Here is a 17,030-nt window from a genome sequence, read left to right as displayed (position 1 = left end):
TTAAATTTAAATATATTGCAAACTAGCTGAATTTTTAATGTACATACGTTATTACCGTTATTGCATATATGGGCAAACAAGCAATGCATTTGCAATACATATAGATGAATTTGTTAGAATAACTAACGATATTAAATAAAAATTTATACATAAAACATTTCCACACATAATATTGCGTTTTTATAAATATGTTTGAAAAGTTATTATATTATTTTTAAAACTCTTAATTGTGAATGGTATTTTTTTTGTGAATTCGTCCACTGCAATCGGTTGTCCCTTTTGTCAAAAAGACAATGAAAATAAATTGTTATTAAAATTTCACATTTGACTGTGCAACTCATACTGAGAAATTCTTTAAAAGCGCTTAATTATCTGTCAACTATTATTTAAAAAAATAAATTGATATACGTGTAAATATATAGTAAAAGAAATATAAGAATGTCTACAGTCAGAAAAGCAACCCATTCTGGAAGCTGGTACACAAACTTAGGTAAACATTGAGGGAATCTTTTTTATTGGCGTATGCTATCAGCAAAATAATCAGTTTTATAGATGTCTAATTGCTAAGAAGATGAGTCAGTTTCGTATTGATTGCTCGGAAACATATATATTTATGGGCTCATTAATATGACAAAACTTGCATTTACGTGAATCTGATAAGTAAAACAATGCATGGGGCAAATGAAAATATTCCAGTAAAGTATGTACATACATTTACATATACTTATAGAAGGCCGAATGCAAACATATTTGTTCAATCTACGTATGTGGTACTTTTCCAAACCTTAAATAAATAATTAGTTTACATTAACTAAAATTTTGGAACTAAGCATACGAGTAAACCAACCTGACTTAAACTAAGAATCTTGTTGATATTTTGTGAGGTTCTGTCCTGGATGTGTAGAATTCATTATGTTGTAAATATGATCTATACGTGCATATGAGGCTTCTGTAGCATTGGAAAGACGTTTTGTCATTTCACTAACGGAATTTCGTTGGCGTTTCAGTTGCTCTAAACCATGTTGTAATTGCGAGCAAGTTTGGAAAAATTCACTTAATTCCGGTATATTTCCGAATTCGCCAGGATGATTTTGGAATTTTTCAGCCATTTCTGCTGTCAAACTATTCAGTGTATTATTATTGTAATGTTTTTCTAGTACATCCTTCATTTCTTCCTTTAACTTTGCTGTGTCATCTTGTTTACTAAGATTCATATCTTTAATGCGATTTTTAAGTGAACTAAAATTGATAGCTTGGAATCGTTCGCCCATTGCTTGAAAAAGCTCATAGCTTTGTTGTAAATCGTAACGCATCTTTTGTAGGTCGGTGTCAATACTTGCACTTTGAGTTTCATTGGAAGGTAGTTGCAAAATTTTGTTTGAAATCATAGTTGACAGATGTTCCGCGGAAGTAGGTGTCTTCGTGATGTTACCACCTTCAGCCACAGCTTTCGCGGACTTATGTAGCTGTGAAAGTGTGCCTTCATTACTATCCAATTTTATAGACTTCTTAGAATCATTATTTGTTTGTAAAACACTAAAATGAAGTTAAAATAAATTTATTGTATATGCGCGGCGAATGCGCTTCTCAATAATTTTACCTATTTTCATTAATAATTGAATTTAATTCCTTCCGTATAATATCGTAAAGTACATTAGAGCTGTCGCTATCAGTCATTTTTCTTTTTTGTATTTAGTACATTGAATAATTCTTGATTATTTTTTCTCAATAAATTTCATGCAAAAAATATATTTTTAATTTCATTTTCAATAATAAAATAAGAAATAAACAAACATGTTGCTAAGCAAAGTAAACATTTGTTACCTGGTTACTTTTTACATGAAAAAACTATGTCTGAGTAAGCAGTTATTTTGAACCAATATTGTTTTTTGAATTTGAATTTTACAGGTTCTGAGCTGTCACGTCAGCTGGATCGCTGGCTGGGTGCTGCAGAACTTTCTCATGGACCAGCTCGTGCAATTATTGCGCCGTAAGTAAAAAAAAAAAATTATTAACTAAATTTATATATATTTAATAAATTTTGAATCTAATCGTAGACATGCAGGCTATACCTACTGTGGTGCTTGTGGTGCCTTCGCCTATCGTCAAGTCAGTCCCGCCGTTGTGTAAGTTTGCTTAACTTCTATGGCGATAATAGTGATTAATAGGTCTCATTTATAATTGCTTAGGAAACGAATTTTCATATTAGGTCCATCACATCATGTACGCCTGCGCGGCTGTGCTTTGTCCACAGCTAAGGTATACAAAACTCCACTCTATGATCTCAAGATTGATACTCAAAGTAAGTTAGTTCATATTTCGGTGTGTAGCATTTAGTAAAAAGATTTATTCTATTTTTTTTACCTATAGTCAACGCAGAATTGGAAAAGACTGGGCATTTTTCGTGGATGGACATGAAAACAGATGAAGATGAACATAGCATTGAAATGCATTTGCCATATATAGCAAAAGTAATGGAGGAGTAAGTTTATTAGGAACATTTTCCATAAAATATAATTATACTGTACTATTTTTCCAAACATTAATTTTATGAAGCGAATGTGAAATTCAATTATTTAGTATTTTTATACCCTAAAAAGGGTATACTAAGAAAACGACGCAGACCCTATAAAATATATATATAATTGATCAGCATGGCGAGCTGAGTCGATTTCACTATGTCTGTCTGTCTATCTGAAATTTCGCACACTTTATTTTCTACTAATTTGCCAGAACCGCCGTTTTCGGACCACCATAGCATTTAGGTGCCATAGGAAATGAACGATAAAACTGAAGTCCTTGTACGGAACTTTTTTTATTTAACAAAACATCTTACGAAATTTGACATGGATTATTGCGCCAGGCAACGGTACAATCTCCGAAATTTTTTTTTTAGCTATCATACAAACGGAACGATAAAAATGAGGTCCCTACGACAAGGATCGGACCACTGTGGCATATAGCCATTTAAGTTGACCGATCATTATTCCGTTCCCACGACAGTCGGGTCTACGTAACCGAAACGGACCCGGGTTTATTCCGGCCAAGGACTGTCAACTCGGCAGAATTCTGCCGCTACAACAACAACAACCGATCATTATTTGTCAAGGGTATTATTCGGTGCAACCGAAGTTAACGTGTTTTCTTGTTTTTTTATTTAAATAATAGCGATAACATTTTATACTATCATTTCAGTTTTAAAGATCAGTTCACGATCGTGCCAATTTTAGTCGGTTCTTTGAATCCCGACCAGGAAGCTTTATATGGTGATCTTTTAGCAAACTATTTTACGGATCCACAAAACCTCTTCGTGATATCATCCGATTTCTGCCATTGGGGACATCGCTTCAATTACACATATTACGATCGGTCGTGTGGTCAAATTTACTCATCTATTGAGAAGCTTGACAAGGATGTATGTAAATAGAATAACAAGAGAAGGCAGTGAATTATTTGTAATAAGTCAATTTCTCTTAACAGGGTATGGCCATCATTGAAACCTTAAATCCGGGTGCATTCACTGAGTATCTACGCAAAAACAACAATACAATTTGTGGCCGTCATCCAATCGGTGTGATGTTAAACTCTGTAAAAGCGTTACAAAATCAAGGCTACAGTAATATGAGTTTTAAATTTCTCAAGTATGCCCAGAGCAGTCAGTGCAAGGATATGGACGATTCCAGTGTTAGCTATGCATCTGGCTCATTGGTGTTTGAAGCTTAGAACGTTCGGCGAGATAAAAATAGTGAGTTCATTTGCAAGTACCGACCGACCTACGTACTCAAAACTCTGGCAGAATACTTTTAACTTAAATGATTTCATGTATTTTTTTTTCTAGCAAGCTTAAAATTATTAAATTTCACCAAACAATATTTGAATAAATGTAAACAAATATAGCTTATAACAAACGTGTTTCACTTTTGCACAACTAATTTATATATTGCACGAAAAATACTAATGCACGGTATCGTGATAAAACACTTCAAAAAATAAATAAATCACTTTAGGAATATTTTATGACATATGTACATATATATGTGCTTTTGTATCGGTTTGTATTTATACATTTTTACAATACAGAATACAGACAAGCGTACATCTATGCTTATACAACAGTTTAAAACTACACAAAAGAAAAATAAATACATACATATATATGTTATATTCTAGGGTCTACATTGATTTTAAAATGTGATCTTTAAAATTTCCGGCGTGTTTGGAAAATTAAACGATAATACATTTTACTACTGGGAATGTTGGACTGATAGATGCAATGTTTTGTAAAACCGAGACTAACTGGCCTTGAAATTTTTTTTTGTTTTTTTTTTTGGTTATTTATACACATGGCGTAAGTATCAATTTGCCTGGGGCACATCTAAAAATTATTGATCTGCGTATGCATTTCGAAATCTACAGTTAGCAAGTATTTGTTTTCTTTTTTTTGTTTGATTATTCCCCTTTATATAATTTTTTTTGCTTAGTTTCTGCACTTATTTTATGTATTTTAATTTTGATAGTTTCAATCACACATTTTTTTAGCATTTCTGTACAACATATGTATTATATATTCTTTTGAACGAATGTTTTACTATTTTTAATGCGGCTCAATAACGGTTATGCGGCCTTTGAAAACCTTTAATTTTTTATTATCCTGTTACTGCATTGTGCGATTTAATTAAATTAAATGAAAATATTTATATGGAACTGTTTCTATGCTTTGTATGTAGCACATACATAGGTATGCAAACGATCACACAGCTGAAAGTTCACCGTATCTTACATAAATATGTTAATTTTAACTTAAAACATCAATTCTTTCTTTCTGATCATTGACATAATTGCGTGGGCAACACATAAGATGGCGCTTTCCAATTAATTTGATGCCGTTATACCATTTATGTACATAGGTATATGTAAATATATATATACATATATATATAATCGATGATGATTTTCACACAGCAGTTATCATCACTTTGAAAAGCAATTAAAATAAACGTTTTAAGCATGGCTTTAAAATCCTATACCCTTGATACAGTAGGAGACTGTAAAGTGAAGCTTGAAATGAATACCAAGCAAGGCGTGTACTTAAGCGGCTGGGTGGTATTTTCATGATCTCTGGTATGCACGATGGGTCTACTTTTCCCCATTTTTCCGCAATGCCATTAGCATGTCCAATACCTAGCGGTAGAATGAAATTATATAGTTCTTACATAAATAAGCTCTAAATTTAGATGCACTCACCTACAACGCCAACAACGCGCACTGGGCGTGGTATACCGGAGCCATCGGTTGGCATTTGTGGTAAAGCTGCCAGCTGCAAGGAATGGCAAAGAAATATATCACGCTCCTTCACAAATACTTCCGAGAACTCTGGAAATTCTCCAGCCATCTCTTGCATCAGCTTTTCAAGCAAATCGCGTTGTTTACATTCTTCCACCTCTTCGATGCTTATGGTGTCGGTGGATGTGAGGCGCCATACCAATTTCATTGTCTGCCATAAAGTGAGTGCGCGCAGCGCCCGATGTAAGGTGATGCGTATAGGTCGGTCGCCGAGATGAAGCATACAACCGGAAATTTTGTGTATTTCTTCGAATGCCCGTCGAAATTCGCCGCCCGGCGCCATGCCCAAGTCCTTGGCAATTTGTGCACTCATTTGCAATAATAGGATGAAGAAAACGCCGTTAATGTAGCCGTGTGTCTGTATAATGCTACGTATCTGTTCGTTTGATATATTAATTGTTTTTATATTTTTGGAGTATATCTTGTAAGATAACGCAAAATTACCTTAGCGAAATTGAAGTTTTTAGCTTCCTCTAACAGTGTTTTTTCGTCAAGTTTCAATATATGTACACGTGACGGACAGAGTTCAACCATTACCACATCTGGACGGACATTACGTATAACCTAAAATATATATATGTATACAGTTTATGTTTGTTATCGCCCTTTCAGATTACTGCTTCTACTCACATAAGAGACATCATCTTGCGACTCCTCACTGAAGTGAGCTGTGCCCACCAAATAAACTCTGCTTCCGAACGGTGTGTCCAGCACTGTTACCGTCGACGGCAAATTCTTTTCGAACTCTTCTATGGTATCGTATATTTTTATTTCACGCTTGGTGGCGGGCCGTGTTTCTTGGGGCACCGCGTCATCAATGGCATTTGTATCACCACTAGCCGCTTTGGATTCAGCAGCAAATGCTTCAGCTACTTCTACATTTAGTTTTTGTTTACTGGATTGAATGAGTGTTTCAGCTTTTTTACGACGATTCTCCGAAGATTCGGCAGTTTTTAAAGGAGAAATCTTTTGTTTCGCCCCACCAACACTGCCATCATTAGATTCTATTAGGAAAAAGGAATTTCCAGCTTCCTGTTCTTTAATTGAATTATCACTTATTTCTATAATTGACAAATCTGGATTATCCGTTTTAAATATTGTCTTATTTGCTAGTTGGGATTTTGGATCAACTTCTTCTTGTGATGTATTTGTCTCAGTGCTCTCCGACTGTATTAACAGCACACTGGCGCTAATGTTTTTATTCAAATCACGAGTGACAGTAGAACTGCATGATCCGGTGGTTGTGTTATATCGAAGTGAATCGCTGCCGTTTAATGTTGAATCGGTGGATACGTTAAGATGTGAATTGTCATTGGCACTTTCTGAAAAAGGATATGCAAAGCATACAGAAGTAAGTCTTATGTTAATCAAATAATTATAAATATTAAAATTTAATAGCTACCGTCAAAAGATGTATACGCGGTGAGATTCTCCAAGGCGCTGTCATATATGCTACTGCCACCTAGTGATGTGTCATTGAGTTGTCCTTTACTTTTATTTCTAGCACTTGATGGTGGTGTTTGGGAGTCTGCCCGAGACATGTCACGATTGGAAGATGATGATAAGTTCATGTTTTGGAAGAATAGGTTACGTAAACAAATTCGGTTTTCGGAGGATATCTATATATTTTACTATATTTTTTTATTTAGCAATAACTGCAGTCTTACAACTATATTTTTACCATCAAAAACTGCAAAACAAGAAAAAAAAAACTTTTAAATATAAAAAGTAGAGATATAATATATTGATAAAATAATTATTTTTTCTCAAGTGATCTACGCTGAGTTTCCATTATAGTTTATATCATTTATATATTCTCCGCAACTAAGTTCGATTAAAGCGAATACTAGCAATCAAGCAAATCATAGTTTTCAAAATATGTTGTATGTTACAATGATTATCATCACCTTCGTTTTTTCACTACCTGATAATGAAATTTCTGTATGTATTTACTTACAATAATTCTGAACGTTTTGGCTTGTGCATAAATATTTCCAGTTTTGGGTACACGATTAACAAAATATAAATTATAATGCAAAATTTTTCAAAAAACCAAAAATTAATTGAAAATTTCTTTCTTGTCTTTGTACTCGTTTCTGATGCTTTTGAGATTTCTTCAATTTGTTATTACGTCGTTTGCGTTTCATCAACACGTACACAATTTTTTGACGTTTGTTGACTTTAGATATGATTGCCAAAGTTCAAATTCCGTCATGTAATAATATGTATATACCATATATATTTTAATAACGTAAACAATTTGAAGATATAAATTTAATATGATTTTCCATTATATGTGGTAAGGGTTTAAGTACTTTATCTATTATAAGCATCGCGGACATTTTGTGACAATATTTTTTTCTTAACACCATCGAAAATCGGTTTATTTACATATTCGTTGTTAGAACAAACAACAATTAATAGATCAAAAATAATAGGACTTATTATAAGATACATTTTTAAGGAGGTTAAACTGTTTTATTTTTATAATAAAACTGATATAGTCAGATTTCTGTTTTCTTTATTAGCTTATTCTATTTGCGTTTAGAAACTATTGTGAATAGTGTCTCTACAACATCTGATTTTAGCATATTTCTACCAAAAACATTGTACACGTGAAGTTGTTTTGGTAAAGAGAAAAATTATTTTTAAATTAAAATATTTAACTGAAAACGTAGTGGATAGTCCATTGAAATGGAAACTATAAGCCTAAAACAGCGTTTTCTTGAGGATAATTTGCAGTACAAAGAAATAAAAGCAAGCACTGAATTAACCACAATCGGTCAATTTCAAGACATCACTGAAATCGAAGATGAGATTTGGGTCCTGCAATGTCCGAAAGGATATAATATAGAAGAAAATTTGCAAAGTCAAAAATTAAAGCTCCCTGGTCGTACCAATTTTACCTCAACTGAAGCAGTAGCAGTAGAATATGCCGAACCAGAGACACGTGCATTTGGCTACTGCAATCGCAAAGGTCGTTATTCCCTGCGACTACTCCCAGTAAAAGGAAGCATTTTACTTCGTGATCGCTTGAAAGCGTCTGAAGCGGTGACATTAGAAAATGCCGAAGCTTTATGCCCGCCTCAAAGTCGCGTTCCATTTCCTGACATGATTAAAGTTCGTCATCCTTTGCATGGCCACCAATTCGACAAAAGATTACGAATAAACAAATCCATAGCAGAACGGTTGAAAAAGGCAGATGAGATGTCGGCGAAATTAACGTATGAGGCGGTTACAAATAGGAAAAGTGTGAAATCTCAAAATATCAAGTTGTCTAGTCAGAAGCAAAAATCCAAACAGATTTCTTCTGTAAATGAAAATCATTTGACGGATGACGACGACGTTCAATTCCTCGGTGAAGTAAAGCCAAAGAAAATAGAAAACAAACGAAAGCGAAACGATAGCACAAGAGTGGAAGGACAATCGACAGCGGGAATTCCAAAGAAGAAGAAAAAATCGGAAAAGGGCGAAGAAGTCGCAAAAGATTTACAATGGCTTCAACATATATAGATTACATTTAATTTTTGTGAAATAAATACTTTGAACAAGAAAATCTTTGTTTACCTATTTTAAGTATAACAAATACACCGTTTTTTTTAATTAATGGCGGCATTAATATAAACTGTTCACGATAGACAGAATGTCCGAATAAATGTCAAAAAAGAGAATAAGGAAAAGTATAAAACAGCGCGTCTTTTTCCTTCATGGTAAAAAAATATTTAATTGTTTGTAATTAGTTTCAGTTTTTCATTTATATCATATTTATAAAATCAAAATAAGTAATTAGAAAATTTGCGAGAACAAATCTGAGATGACCGAAGAAGAACTGGCAGCAGAGGCCTCCACCTCGGCGCCAAAAGATGATGTATATTTTCTGCAGTATATAGAAATGGAAAATTTTAAGTCGTATCGCGGACATGTAATTGTTGGCCCACTTAAGAAGTTCACTGCAGTTATCGGACCTAATGGCTCAGGTGAAGCACTAATTTTCGATAATACGTTAAATGAATTTTAGTAATTTGAAAAATTTCATGAATAGGAAAATCTAACTTTATGGACGCAATCAGTTTTGTTATGGGAGAAAAGACTTCCAGTTTACGTGTGAAGCGTCTTAATGATCTAATTCATGGATCATCTATTGGTAAGCCAGTTTCGCGTAGTTGCTACGTAACTGCTAAATTTCTCATTAACGATGAGAAGCAAATGGATTTTCAGCGTGCAGTTATTGGCGGATCATCTGAATATCGTATTAACGGAGAGGTACATTGATATTTCAATTCTAAAGCTGATAGCTATAAAATAATATTCTCAAATGTTCTTTACTGTAGAACGTGTCGAGCAGTGTTTATTTATGTACTTTGGAAAAAATGGGTATAAACGTTAAAGCGAAAAATTTTTTGGTTTTCCAAGGCGCTGTCGAAAATATTGCAATGAAAACACCGAAAGAACGTACAGCATTATTTGAGGAGATTAGCGGGTATTGTAATTAATAATTCACATAAGCAAGATAATTAATATTATTATTTTTATGCGCATTTTAGCTCTGGTTTGCTTAAGGAAGATTACAATCGTTTAAAGCAAGAAATGAATTTGGCAGAAGAAGAAACTCAATTTACATATCAAAAAAAGAAGGGTATGGCAGCAGAGCGCAAAGAAGCAAAACATGAAAAAATGGAAGCTGAACGTTATGCACGATTAAAAAATGAATATGTGAGTTAAGAATGATTTTTAATATTTTTTTTTTTATTTGACAATGTCTTTATTTAAATTTCAGAATGAGAAGCAAGTGGAGTACCAACTATTTCGTCTGTTTCACGTTGAGAACGACATTAAAAAACTTAATCAAGATTTAGACTCAAAACAACAGGATGTTAAAGCCGTTGAAGTACGCAAAGAGCAAGCCGATGAGGTTTTACGTGAGAAGAAAAAAGATGCGGGCAAGTTCTCACGTGATTTGGCTAAAATTGAGCAAGAAATACGTGAATTTGAAACGCAAATGAATAAAAAACGCCCATTGTACATTAAAGCAAAGGAGAAGGTGGCACATTGTCAGAAAAAGTTGGCATCGCTGCAGAAAACACTTGAAACTGCGAGAGAGGCGGATAATGCACATCAACAAGACATACGCAAATTGGAAAAACAGCTAGCGGAAGTGGAAGCATTAAAAAAACGTTATGAGGATGATCTGGAAAATGAGTCTCAGCGTCGTGGTAAAAGCGTGACAATGGAGGAAGGCTTGGTGCAAGAGTACGATCGTCTCAAACAGCAAGCTGAAGCCACAGCTACACAATATCGGTCGCAATTAGATTCTGTAAATCGTGAACAAAAATCGGATCAGGATATGTTAGACGGAGAAGCCAATCGTAAGGCATCTGTTGAAGAGTCCCTAAAAAAGTTGACATTACAACGCGAAGAAGCAGTGAAACGACGAGACAAGCTAATGGATCACATAAAGTCATCACAAGCGGCATTGGAGGAGCAAAATCGCATTAAAGATGAACTGCGACGTGATGTGGGTTGCTCCAAAGAAAAGATAGCTGAAAAGCAACGAGAGCTGGAAAACGTGCGCGATCAGCTAGGCGATGCAAAGAGTGACAAGCACGAGGATGCGCACCGCAAAAAGAAGCAGCAAGTTGTTGAGTTGTTCAAGAAGCAGGTGCCGGGAGTGGTGAGTTAGTAGATCCACATGTTACACCCATATTAATATCTAACTGTATAATTCTATATATGCTTTAGTATGATCGCATGATAAACATGTGTCAACCCACACACAAACGCTACAATGTTGCAGTCACAAAGGTGTTGGGCAAATATATGGAGGCAATTATTGTGGATACCGAAAAGACCGCAAGACATTGCATACAGGTGCGTTCGACTTGCGTATTTTTCCCCTCTGATAATAATTTCTTTTTGTGCGTAGATATTGAAAGAGGAAATGCTGGAAGTGGAAACATTTCTACCGTTAGATTACTTGCAAGTGAAGCCTCTCAAAGAGCGTTTACGGTATTAATAAAATACTTTATAAATTTTTTGTATAAACTAATATGCTTATCGTCTTTCTGTAGAAACATTTCTGAACCACGCAACGTTAAACTCGTTTTCGATGTACTCAAATTCGAACCACCTGAAATAGAGCGTGCTGTCCTCTTCGCTACGAATAATGCGTTGGTGTGCGAGACACCTGAGGATGCTATGAAAGTGGCTTATGAAATTGATCGTACACGCTATGACGCGCTCGCCTTGGACGGTACCTTCTACCAGAAGTCTGGTATTCTTTCTGGTGGTAGTCATGATTTGGCGCGCAAAGCCAAACGTTGGGATGAGAAACATATGGCACAATTGAAAATGGAAAAAGACAAACTAAACGAGGAGTTAAAAGAGCTGGTGAAGAAATCGCGCAAGCAAAGTGAACTGGCTACCGTTGAGTCGCAAATTAAGGTAAAGAAATTGTGAATTTTAAATAAATATTAGCAACAAAATTAGATTAAAAAAAATACTGAATAAAAGGGTTTGGAGAATCGACTAAAGTACAGTATGGTGGATTTGGAATCATCGAAAAAGTCGATACAGCAATTCGATAATCAACTCAAGATGGTGCAAAGTCAATTGGATGAATTTGGCGTAAGATTTTCCTGGACATCTCTTATTAGTTTTACATGTGAATAATATTGACACCTTTTGCAGCCTAAGATCAGTGAGATTGAACGGCGTATGACGAAGCGCGAAGAACATATTCAAGAGATTAAAGAGAATATGAATAATGTTGAGGACAAGGTATTCGCTTCGTTCTGCAAACGTTTGGGCGTGAAGAATATACGCCAGTATGAAGAGCGCGAACTTGTTATGCAGCAGGAGCGTGCGCGAAAACGTGCTGAATTCGAACAACAAATCGATGCTATCAATACGCAATTAGATTTTGAGAAGCAAAAGGACACTAAAAGTAAGTAGAGCCTTTATCCAGTGCAAATTAAGTGTAAAATAACTATATTTAATATATCGAAATCATTGCAGGAAATTTGGAACGTTGGGAGCGTGGTGTGCAGGATGAAGAAGATGCGTTGGAGGGTTTGAAAGCAGCCGAAAAACGTTACCTCAAGGAAATCGACGAGGATAAAGATAAAATGGAGAAGCTGAAGCAGGGCAAACAGGCCAAAAAGCAAGCAGCTGATGACATGGAAGAAGATATATCCAAAGCCAGGCGCGATGTTTCCAATTTGGCAAAGGAAATACACAACTTAGGCAGCCAGATTTCAGCGATTGAGGCAAAAATCGAAACGAAGAAGAACGAGCGTCACAACATTTTAATGCAGGCGAAGGTTTGTGAAATGCTTAATTGACAGTTACGCTGGAATTGACAGTTTTCTCTCTGCAGATGGATTGTATTGCTATACCGCTACTCAAAGGTTCGCTCGACGATGCCGTGCGTCAAGGCGACTCTGAAACGAATACCACTTCTACTTCGCTTATTTTAGAACGTGAAAATCAGTAAATGCTCAAACCATCATATCAATATATTTCACTATGAGACACGAATTACTATAATTATTCTACATTTACAGAATCGAAGTCAATTATAGCAGTTTACCGCGTGAAATTTGTAAGCTGAAAGATGACTCCTCCTTTAAAAAAATGAACGACACATTGCAAAAGGATCTACAATCGAAATTGGATATACTTGAGCGCATACAAACACCGAATATGAAAGCCATGCAGAAGTTATCACTCGTCACAGAGAAAATACAGTCGACCAATGAGGAATTCGAAAATGCACGCCGCAAAGCGAAAAAGGCAAAATCTGCTTTTGAAAAGGTGAAGAATGAGCGTTCCGAGAAATTCATCCAATGCTGCAATCACATATCCGATGCTATTGATGGTATCTACAAAAGTTTAGCGCGTAATGAAGCGGCGCAGGCATATCTCGGACCGGATAATCCAGAAGAACCATACTTGGATGGTATCAATTATAATTGTGTGGCGCCGGGTAAACGTTTCCAGCCGATGAGCAATTTAAGTGGTGGCGAAAAGACCATTGCTGCCTTAGCTTTGCTTTTCTCCATACATAGGTATTATATTATTGTTATAATTGTTTATTCTCTACAATTTATTCTTGACAGCTATCAACCGGCACCGTTCTTTGTGCTGGACGAAATTGATGCAGCGCTGGATAACACCAATATAGGCAAGGTCGCTTCCTATATACGCGACCACACAAATAATTTACAGACAATTGTCATTTCGCTGAAGGAGGAGTTCTATGGACACGCCGATGCCTTGGTGGGCATAACCCCAGCGGTATACCTTTAAAGTTATATTTTATTTAAACTTTTCTTATTTATGCTTTCTTTGTTATTTAGGAAGGCGATTGTTTGATTTCAAACGTTTACCTGTTTGATTTGAGCGTCTTTGATGACAAGTAACGATTTCAATTAATTTTCAGAGAACTATTATGCTTTACACATTTTTTTTTCACCACAAACATATATATGTACTGTTAATAACCATACGAACACATTCATAGGGAATAAAAGTAATAAGTAAAAAGTGCGAGAATTGTTTTAATTTACACTATGAAGATACGAGAGCGCTTCGAAATGTACTTAACCTACAAAAGCGAAGTAACAATTTGGGATAAATTGAGACCTACTTCTTAAAAAAGTCTCCTTTTAGTTCGCCACCCTTGAAACAGGGATGTTTCGTGTATAGAAATAAAACGTTTTATGTACGTTGTTATTATTGTTGTAGCTCCAAAAATCATACCTGAAGTAATTTCGAGGAATGCTGCCGAGTTGACAGTTCTTGGACGAATAAAAATTCGTGGCCGGTTCGGATATGTAGACGTGACGGTTGTGAGAACAGCCGATTGTTGGGCAACGTATACCTGTTGTTGTTGCTGTTGTAGCGGCAGAATTCTGCCGAGTTGACAGTCCTTGGCCGTTTAAAATCCGTGTCCGTTCCGGTTACGTAGACCCGACTGTCGTGAGTGCAACGTATACCTCTTGTGGTGTGACAATTTCAAATTCGACTCAAACTTCTATCCGGCGTGTAAATTTTTCAAGTTTAAAGACAAATAGAAGTCGAAAGGGGCAAAATCTAGAGAAAACGTTAGATGGGGCAGCAGGTCGTAGCCTAATTCGATACAACTTTTTCTTCACCAAACGGGATCGTTCTTTTTTAAACACGGCGATGAATCAGACCTTTAATTTGGCATAGTAGCGCCCTGTGACCAATTTTGCCTTCTCTGGGTGAATCCTCGTGCTCATCATGTTTTTGTTGTTGTAGCGGCAGATTTCTGCCGAGTTGATACTGCTTGGCTGGATAAAATTTACGCAAAAAATTTAAAAAATAAAAACACGTAAACATTTTTTTAACTGCTTTAATTTTTTGCAACTTTAATAACTTTTTATTAAATTTTTATACAACTTTTCTTCCTTCGTTCTTTATTTAGTTTTTTTCTTCGGGTGTGTGGGGAAATATTCTCAATAAATTACATACAATATTTTTTGTATTTAATGTTGTTTGAGTATGTTTACTGGTATGTATTTTTCTATATGTATATATTTTCTAACTACCGTTAGATAGTTAACGACATACTATTATTGCGTTGGAATCTGAATAACACTCTTACAGTGTTCACATTCATCACTAAACATGTTTGTGTGTGTGGTTGATGTTGGTACAAACTTTTTGGATTAAAAAAAAAACAAAAAAAAAAAGAAATTCAGCGAGAATAAAGTGAAAGTCGGTTATTAAATATAAAAACAATTGTAGCGATTTCATAAATCGACCTGATGACAGTATGCACTTAAGTAATAAACATATCATAATAATAATGCAACATTGTGTGGCAATAACAATTTCGTGCCTGCAAGCATTAATTTCATAAACCTAGGTTGAATTGTTGATATTTATGCTATTTTCTGGCTTGTGGTTGTTGTTGAAATAGAGGTTGCAGCGTTATAATTATTATTAATAATAGTAGAAACGCCGCCACTTCTCCAATTGTTGTGTTGCAGCACTATTTGTCAATCGAATATTTTTTAAGAACCTGCTTAAATTCGCTATTTTCGAAAAACATAAATAATTTCAGAGTTCTTGCCAATGTGTAAATCGTTATAGTATAAGCATGTTTGTTTCGGGCTGCAGCTATTGTTTTGATAATGCTTAATTTTGTTATATTCTAGGCGTTTGTAATTTTAGCATTATTAATATCGTATAAATAGTTGTTATTGTTATGATAGATATTGCTCTTGGTATCCATACTGTTGCCGCTTCTGTTATCATCGTGGCTCTGCCCATTGTTGTTGTTCTTATTATTATTGTTATTACCATTGCTGTTTACATGGCGCATTGTGTCATCTGCAATTGTTTTTATTTTTGTTGCGTTGAACGTGTTTACTGAATTTCAGCTTTTCAGAGGGCCTTTATTACTGCAAAGTAGAGAAAATAAATAAATAATTAGTAAGCTGGTATTAAATGAATAACACGCCAAATATGATTAAATTATTTGTTTATGATTAGCCTTGCCACTACGGTTCGACTTCATAAGTTTCGTTAAAAAAAAATCGTTTTTGAAGTTAACTTTCTTGATTACAATAATAATAAGCGTTACATATTACATATATGTATATAAAAAACTATACAAAAATAAGGAAGTTTAACTTCGGGCGAAACCGAATATTAATTACTCGCGTAAATTACAAAAAGATCAGGAAAAGTCAGGAGTGAAAATATTATACAAAGCAACAGAAAATTTTTTTACCTTGGTTACAAAGATGTTCCAATCTGAACAAGTTGTTTAGGTGATTGTAGCGTTGCCTTGGAAAATAATCTATGCCAAGTTTCGTGAAGGAATTTTGTCAAATAAAAAAGTTTTTCATACAAGGACATGAATTTGATTGTTTAGTTTGTATGGCATGCTATAGTGGTTCGATATCGGCGGTTGCGACAAATGAGCAACTTCTTGAGGAGAAGAGGCAGTGTGAAAATTTTCTGATCGATATCACAAAATACATACATATACATATACATATACTATGTACATGCTTTTACATATATACAGTTTCACTGAGATATCCTACTTATGATTCGAGATTACTTTTCGACAGCAGTCGGGTCCATGTAACCAGAACAGATCCGAACTTTTTCCGCCTCAGTTAACTCGGCAGTATTCCTCAAAAATATGCGAGGAACTATTGTGACGTTGATAACAACAACGGTGAATACTATTTTTAATAACATAGTATATATGGGTGCCTGTTTTCGGAATTTTTGAAGAAAAAAAGAGACTACATATCTGGGGTACTATACCTCGAAAGAATTAATGATGGCGTGATTTGCCTATTGAAACATCAAATAAGTTAAATGGGTTCTAAATGGTGGATGTGGTTTTTCGAATTAAACGCCACACCAAGTGTGAAATTTCAAAAAAAAAAACTTTTTTATTCTTGCATATATCGGTAGCTTATAAAAAGAACATACAAACATTTCAAATTGGCACTTAAAATAGTTTTTCAGTTACAGACTTTTAATGTGTAGCCGTCAGTTTAGTCGGCGCTATCAGTTTATCATTAAAAGCGTTTTTTTTAAACAGCATTTCTCGACTTTGGTTGCAGGGATTAATCGGAGATCAAAAACGACGAACAATTTGTGTGTGTATCTCGAAAAATATTTAATTTTCTTCTTCA

General features: G+C 34.9%; 6 protein-coding genes across 6 annotated transcripts in view; 3 read left to right on the top strand and 3 right to left on the bottom strand.

Moving 5' to 3' along the window:
- Positions 1 to 273: 273 nt before the first annotated feature.
- On the top strand, positions 274 to 3,908 carry LOC106615149 (protein MEMO1). Its single transcript, XM_014231233.3, has 7 exons — positions 274 to 490; positions 1,909 to 1,990; positions 2,058 to 2,126; positions 2,190 to 2,302; positions 2,371 to 2,482; positions 3,196 to 3,415; positions 3,481 to 3,908. Exons 1-7 carry the CDS (start codon positions 439 to 441, stop codon positions 3,721 to 3,723), a joined length of 891 nt encoding a protein of 296 aa, XP_014086708.1. The 5' UTR covers positions 274 to 438; the 3' UTR covers positions 3,724 to 3,908.
- LOC106615150 (uncharacterized) lies at positions 581 to 1,731 on the bottom strand. Its single transcript, XM_014231234.3, has 3 exons — positions 1,601 to 1,731; positions 848 to 1,536; positions 581 to 784 (listed from the first exon to the last, which is right to left on the bottom strand). Exons 1-2 carry the CDS (start codon positions 1,675 to 1,677, stop codon positions 858 to 860), a joined length of 756 nt encoding a protein of 251 aa, XP_014086709.2. The 5' UTR covers positions 1,678 to 1,731; the 3' UTR covers positions 581 to 784; positions 848 to 857.
- A 102-nt stretch (positions 3,909 to 4,010) lies between the features above and the next one.
- On the bottom strand, positions 4,011 to 7,485 carry LOC106615113 (traB domain-containing protein). The gene is made up of 6 exons (XM_014231174.3): positions 7,301 to 7,485; positions 6,746 to 7,033; positions 5,974 to 6,665; positions 5,788 to 5,907; positions 5,245 to 5,719; positions 4,011 to 5,181 (listed from the first exon to the last, which is right to left on the bottom strand). The coding sequence occupies exons 2-6, from the start codon at positions 6,912 to 6,914 to the stop codon at positions 4,988 to 4,990; spliced, it is 1,650 nt and encodes a 549-aa protein (XP_014086649.2). The 5' UTR covers positions 6,915 to 7,033; positions 7,301 to 7,485; the 3' UTR covers positions 4,011 to 4,987.
- A 443-nt stretch (positions 7,486 to 7,928) lies between these two features.
- LOC138855692 (uncharacterized) lies at positions 7,929 to 8,899 on the top strand. Its single transcript, XM_070105517.1, has one exon. It carries the CDS (start codon positions 8,038 to 8,040, stop codon positions 8,854 to 8,856), a length of 819 nt encoding a protein of 272 aa, XP_069961618.1. The 5' UTR covers positions 7,929 to 8,037; the 3' UTR covers positions 8,857 to 8,899.
- An 80-nt stretch (positions 8,900 to 8,979) lies between these two features.
- SMC1 (structural maintenance of chromosomes 1) lies at positions 8,980 to 13,890 on the top strand. The gene is made up of 16 exons (XM_014231215.3): positions 8,980 to 9,053; positions 9,127 to 9,320; positions 9,386 to 9,606; positions 9,675 to 9,823; positions 9,888 to 10,056; positions 10,121 to 11,014; positions 11,083 to 11,211; positions 11,267 to 11,349; positions 11,412 to 11,784; positions 11,854 to 11,967; positions 12,031 to 12,286; positions 12,358 to 12,662; positions 12,719 to 12,831; positions 12,906 to 13,409; positions 13,461 to 13,638; positions 13,701 to 13,890. The coding sequence occupies exons 2-16, from the start codon at positions 9,158 to 9,160 to the stop codon at positions 13,761 to 13,763; spliced, it is 3,714 nt and encodes a 1,237-aa protein (XP_014086690.2). The 5' UTR covers positions 8,980 to 9,053; positions 9,127 to 9,157; the 3' UTR covers positions 13,764 to 13,890.
- An 815-nt stretch (positions 13,891 to 14,705) lies between these two features.
- eIF4EHP (eukaryotic translation initiation factor 4E homologous protein) overlaps positions 14,706 to 17,030 on the bottom strand; it is a 127,842-nt gene continuing 125,517 nt past the window's right edge. The window contains exon 4 of the mRNA XM_014231211.3: positions 14,706 to 15,773. Coding sequence (XP_014086686.1) covers positions 15,749 to 15,773 — 25 coding nt within the window. The 3' untranslated portion in view covers positions 14,706 to 15,748. The remainder of the gene's footprint in view (positions 15,774 to 17,030) is intronic.

The sequence above is a fragment of the Bactrocera oleae genome, chromosome 2 (assembly GCF_042242935.1).
Source record: "Bactrocera oleae isolate idBacOlea1 chromosome 2, idBacOlea1, whole genome shotgun sequence".
Classification (NCBI taxonomy): Eukaryota; Metazoa; Arthropoda; class Insecta; order Diptera; family Tephritidae; genus Bactrocera; species Bactrocera oleae.
This window is presented reverse-complemented; position numbering and strand designations above follow the sequence as displayed.